This window comes from Dipodomys spectabilis, unplaced genomic scaffold, assembly GCF_019054845.1.
Source record: "Dipodomys spectabilis isolate Male_0828 unplaced genomic scaffold, ASM1905484v1 ptg000038l, whole genome shotgun sequence".
NCBI lineage: Eukaryota > Metazoa > Chordata > Mammalia > Rodentia > Heteromyidae > Dipodomys > Dipodomys spectabilis.
Window position 1 is genome coordinate 1,291,992 of NW_024870715.1, and position 6,000 is coordinate 1,297,991.

At 37.0% G+C, this 6,000-nt stretch overlaps 1 protein-coding gene across 6 annotated transcripts in view; it reads left to right on the forward strand.

Moving 5' to 3' along the window:
• The window catches only part of Strn3 (striatin 3), a 99,588-nt gene extending 95,235 nt beyond the window's left edge, over positions 1–4,353 (forward strand). For 4 of the 6 annotated variants that reach the window (XM_042677384.1, XM_042677386.1, XM_042677385.1 and 1 more), the window contains 2 exons: positions 1,147–1,233; positions 1,311–3,024. In XM_042677384.1, the coding sequence (XP_042533318.1) occupies positions 1,147–1,233; positions 1,311–1,480 (257 nt within the window). In that variant the 3' untranslated portion in view covers positions 1,481–3,024. Of the gene's footprint in view, positions 1–1,146; positions 1,234–1,310; positions 3,025–3,918 lie in introns of those variants that run through there. The other 2 variants (XR_006147121.1, XR_006147120.1) reach the window with 2 other exon arrangements.
• Positions 4,354–6,000: the final 1,647 nt, after the last annotated feature.

Sequence of the window (6,000 nt, forward strand, 5' to 3'; positions counted from 1 at the left end):
GCCTTGAGCTGAAGAGCTAAGGGACAGCGCCCAGGCCCAGAGTTCAGGCCCCATGACCGGACCCAAAAAAGAAAAAAGATTCCCACGGGATCTTTTCTGCCTGGGCTGACTTCTAACTTCAATCTTCAGATCTCAGCCTTCTGAGTAGCTAGGATTGCAGGTGTGAGCCACCAGCACCTGGCTGTTTGTGTTTTGGGGGGTATAAAGTCTCAACTTTATCTCTCCCCCTCCCTTCCTCCCCCTCTTTTTTTAAGAGTATATGGGCAGCAGGCATGGTTTTCATGCCTGCGCTCAGGAAATGAAGCAGACGGATTACAAGTTCCAGGTTAGCTTGGAGTACATAATAAAACCTTGTCTTAATACGGCTATATGGGAAAGTTTATTTCAAAACATTAATTGTAGCAAATGTGCCTTTCAAACATAATAAAAGAAGCCAGACACAAGAAAAACGTGTGTATGTGTTACTAGGATTTGAACTCAGGACCTTGTATTTGATAGGCTTTGCCATGGAGCCATACCTTCAGACCTTTTACCTTCAGATCTTTTTTGCACTGGTTATTTTGAGATAAGATCTCCCCTTTCCCCAGGCAAGCTCCTGCTACATGGTCCTCCTGTTTTACCTAGACTGAGGATGCTTCCTGACATAGATGGAGTGATAGGAGTGCCCAGTTCTTGGTTGAGAAAGGCATCTTACAGGCTTTTTGCCTGATCTGGCTTAAATTCTAACCCTCCTAAGCTCAGCCTCCTGAGTTAGGATATAATTACAGATGTGAATCACTGCCTAGCTTTGCTGAATTCATTTATATGAAATGTCCAGGATAGGCCAATATATAGAAAGAAATTAATGGGACAAATGAGGAGTGTGGTTGCTTAATTGAGTTCAGGGTTTAATTTGTCAAAGATGAAATGTTCCAAATTAGATAGTGATGATAGCTGCGCATTGTGATTACTCAAAACCACGCAATTTCATGCTCTCAAATGGTTTTGCCATTCGGTAAGTTTTGTGTTGTGTATGTTTTACCACAACTAAAAGAATATTGCTGTAGTGCTTGTGTATTTTATGTTGATGCCGTATTATAGCATTTCTGTGTCTAGCATCAGTACTTTTGAAAACTTAATCTTCTCTGTTATATTCTTTTTATTTAGGTAAAATGATCCATTCTATGGTAGCTCACTTGGATGCTGTTACAAGTCTAGCAGTAGATCCTAATGGAATCTATTTGATGTCTGGAAGTAAGTCGGAACTTGTATAATTACCCATAGCCTTTGTAAAAGAAGTGTTAGTAATAAGTTTTGTTTGTTATTTACAGGCCATGACTGTTCCATTAGATTATGGAATTTAGACAGCAAAACCTGTGTGCAAGAAATAACAGCTCATAGGAAGAAATTGGACGAATCGATTTATGATGTTGCTTTTCATCCATCAAAAGCATACATTGCCAGTGCAGGAGCTGATGCCCTTGCCAAAGTATTTGTGTGAATCAACAGAAACTCACATCAAGAGAAAAACTTGGCTTGGACAGAAAGGGTCTGCATCACTGCCATCAAAAAGGTTATTGATATAACACTAAATGCGATCTGCCTGGTGAAGGCTATTTGAGTCAGGTATAAATTGGTAGAAATCACATCCTAATTTCAGGCTCACTAATTTAACTGTAATTACTGTATTTTGTGGGACAAAAAGAAAAAGGACTCCAGTATTTGTGGCTTGTACTGGATATGAACTGAGCATATGTCTTTTTTTAGGTGTCTTTAAACCAATGTGGAGTCTGATCTTACAAATGAAAAAAAGACTTTTTTTGGACTCTGTGTGCTGCCTTAGGGTTAGGAATGTGGTGCTCTGTGGGAGAAGTGAGCTCCAAGAGTAGCTTTGTTTTTCATCTCTAGTGATCTTATGTTTATCAGTTAAATGCCACAGATTCCCTTTTAAACTTATTTTGCTTTAAAAAAGGAAAAGAAAAGAAAAGAAAGTTTAACTTAAAATATTTTAGCATTAGTTGCACAAAATGTTTGGATAAAATTCTAGTTTTTATAAGTCTTTTTATATATTTAGCCTGTCACAACAGTGCTCAAGATTGTATTGAAGTTTTCTGCATTATACAACCCTAAAACACAGAGATCTCACTGACCCGCCACCCATAACCACTTTCTTTCCTTCTTTTGCCTAATACAGCTCAGCTAAGTCCTTCCATAAAGATGCTAAATCATCTTCATCATCACATACATGACTTCATGAACCAAGGACTATTAAATGTATAAAAATGAAACTGGAGTTTAGTACTCCACATGAACTCTTTAAAAACTAATCTTGACATCCTATCACTATGTGATATTTTGTACATCTTACTGTATTTACAAGTTTATTTATCAAGGATTATCCATCTTGCTAATGGCCTATTATTTATTTCACTTTTTGTTGGTCTTTATATCCTTTTATTAATGTGCTAAAGGAACCTGTATATCTATTTTGGAACTCTTTGAATTGTCTAAAATAGACTAAAAATGAATATTTTATAGTTTAAGTTGCAAACTAAGGTGTTTCCCCTAAGATGTGTATCTTGGTTTACCATGATTCCAAGCCTATCTTGTTTAAAATATTTGGAGTAAAACTTTATTTGCATTACAAATAGAACACAAAAATAGTTGAATCAGGATACAGAAATTTGCTGTGTTTGGGCTAATTTTCCCCATTTTGTTTTTTTTAGATGTGCTTAATTTTTTTGGTGTAACTAAAGATTTTGTTTGTGTAATGCATGATTAAGACAAAGTATTTTTTCTAGTCTTCCAAAACCTTTTCTGATCAGTTTGCAAGTTTTGATGAGTTTTGTAAGGTTTTTGTTTTACAAACTATGAATCAGCAAATTTTTAAGATTGTACCACAAAGCAAACGTACAGCTGTTGAAAAATAATGTATATAAAATGCATATAATAAATATTAAATTGTGTACCTGTATGTTACCATTGGCCACATCATTTTGTGAATAATAAAGTGCAATACTCTCCACAATTAAAATAGGAGATAGAGATGATTCTTAATGAGTCTTTCATTTTGAATGCTGTTCTTTTTATGTTTTATACTGCTTTTCACCTAAAGCGTAGAACATGCCAGGCGGCTGGTGGCTCACACCTCACCTGTAATCCTAGCTACTCAGGCCCCTGAAATCTGAGGTTCACAGTTCAAAGCCAGCCTGGGCAAAAAGTTCCTGAGATTGTTTCCTCCAAATAAACACCCTCCTTCCTCCAAAAAAAAAAAAAAAAAAAATCATAAGTGTAGCTATAGCTCAAAATGGTAGAGGACTAGCCTTGAGCAGAAGAGCTCTGGAACAGTGCCCAGCCCCCCTGAGTTCAAGCTCCACAGCCCACAAAAAGGAAAAGAATATAACAGTACTACTGTTAAGTATGGCTTTAAAGTATTTCTCCCTGCTTGGCCACTGAATTTTTTTTTTTTTTTTAATTCAGACATGTATTGGGTGCTGGTAGCTTACATCTGTAATCCTAGCTTTTTTGGAAGCTGAGATCTGGAGGATCTTCCTTCAAAGCCAGCCTAAACAGAAAAGTTTTTCAGATTCTGAAATAACCAGAAAAAAGCAAGAAAAAGTGTGGCTCAAATGGTAGAACACCAAGCAAGCAAGCAAGCAAACGGTCTGGAGTTGAAAACCCCAGTACCACTCAACAAAATTGTTTATAAAACCCAAGAAACAGAGGTGCCGTTTTACTTACAAATCCTGTTATTTTCTTAAATCTGAATTTCATTTAAGATGATGAATTATGGCGGTGTCCTGTTTAGCACCATGTCTGTTTCCATGGAGGGGAATATTCAGAGAAAAAAACTGCAGCATTTATTATTTAAAAGTTACCTTAAATATTAGTATCTTGAAACTTTTTCCTTCAGCTATGTAATATTCTTTTTCTTTGAAGGGAATTGTAAATGCAGTTAGAAGAGGATACCAGAGAACTTGTATAGAGCCTTTGAATGCCTTCTGCGAAAACTAAAGCACCTTCTGTGCTTTCAACGTCTCCCAGTGCCAGTTTCAGTTGTTGCTGATGAAATACTTAAGACAGAATTTCTCTATTGTTTTGTGAACTGAATATTCAATTAGTGAACAAATCAAACAGTAAAAGGCACTCTTTCATCTTTTTTAAAAAATAACTTAAGTTCTCCAAAGCTAGTATTGTTTCTGGCAGCTATCCTAACCCATTGCATCACTGCTTAATTGTAATTTGGTTATCATTGCAATGCATAAAAACTTACCTCTTTTAGAATGTATTAAAAATTGAGATGGATAAAAATTAGTCTATTTTTATTATCTACTTTGGTTGTACTTTATTATATTAAACATTTGGAAGAGACTAAAGGGATGTAAAATGAATGTCTTCATTTTATTTGTGTGCTTCCATTTGTGACTCATGGAAAACAGCAGATTATTGTTAGGACTTTATAAAGAAGGTTTATTATTTGTGTGTGTGTGTATAAATGCATACACACACTAGCATTTTGGAGATTTTTTTTCTTAGTATCCACTGAAAAGTAATGTTTAATGCATTAAAAGTTATAAATGAGCTAGCATATTTGAAATTTAGACATGCTTGCAAACACTGAATTGTAATACATCTTTCTAAAAATTGTGTTTTAAGTGGGGAATGGTGGTATATGCTGATTTAAACACTGGGGACACTGAGGCAGGAAGATCTTGAGTTCAGGTCCAGTCTGGGCTAGACTACCTAGTATATTTAAGGCCCGGCTGAACAAAAGGTAGTGAGACCCTACCTCAAACTTAAAGCAAAAGGGCTGGGTATATAGATCAAGTGCTACAAGTGCTTGCCTCTCATGAGGCCCAGGGGTTCAATCCTTGGTATCACCAAAAAGTAAGCAACTCAGTCTCCTTTTAGTTGTTTAACTCTTTATCCTGTTTACTTACAGAAAATGATAGTAACTTAAAGTTATTCCTGCTCTTGTTTGGGGGGATAGCGGGAAGAATATTGGCATTCGAACTCAGGGCCTCATACTTGGTAAGCAGGCACTCTGTCTGTCACTTGAGCTACACACCCTGCTCTTAGAGTATGAATGTCCCTGATAACCCAGATTCCTCAAAATTTGATTCTTTATAGAACTAAGCAGCTAATTATTAGAAGCTGGGGTTTTACTATTAAGGGCTTATATTCCTAGGTGAGAATTTGTGTCCTCTGTACTGGGGAGAAAAATCAGGCTAAGTTTAGCTCTCTCCCCCTAACCACCACCCCGCCCCCCCCCTTTTTTTTTTAATTCCGGTCCTGGGCTTGAACGAGGGCCTGGGCACTCAGCAGTTAAGCCACACTTCTAGCTTGGTGGTGGTAAACTGGTGATGAGTCTCACAGATTTTCCTTCACCATCTGGCTTCAAACCACTGTGGCGGGAGCCACCAGTTCTTGGCTAACCCATTTTTGATGTTTAACATTTTTCCATGTTGCATTAATCAGTCATACGTAGCTTTTTTATAAATGGGAAACGAGACATGTCTCCTCGATGTTACCAAATTTTTGTTAATTTTGAAGGTAATTCAAGTTCTGCTCATGTATATCCCTTTATTCCCTTTTGAGTGAGCAATACAATTGTAAAGACTTGAAGATTTAGTGGACATATTACTCCAACCAGTGAACACCTCTTTCAGGTCAAAACAGCTTCAGATAGAACCAGTACCCCCCTGAAGGTAGGGAGGGGGGAAGGTATGGTTCACAGGTGGAGCCAACTTGTTAGGCAAGATGAGAAGCCCTGGTGATCCTTAAGCAAATTAAGGGATTTCTGATACTCTCTTTGGACATCAACCTCACCAGCACTAGTAATACTAGTTACAAATCACTTACATTGAAGCAAGTTCTCAAAAACATACCAATGATTAATCTGATAATGTTTTGCATATAATGGCTAAACAGTCACACTCAGTAAATAACTGAATGAAAAGCTGGTGGTTTGCACCTATATTCCTAGCTACTTGGGCTGAATGTGAGAATTGAGGTTCCAAG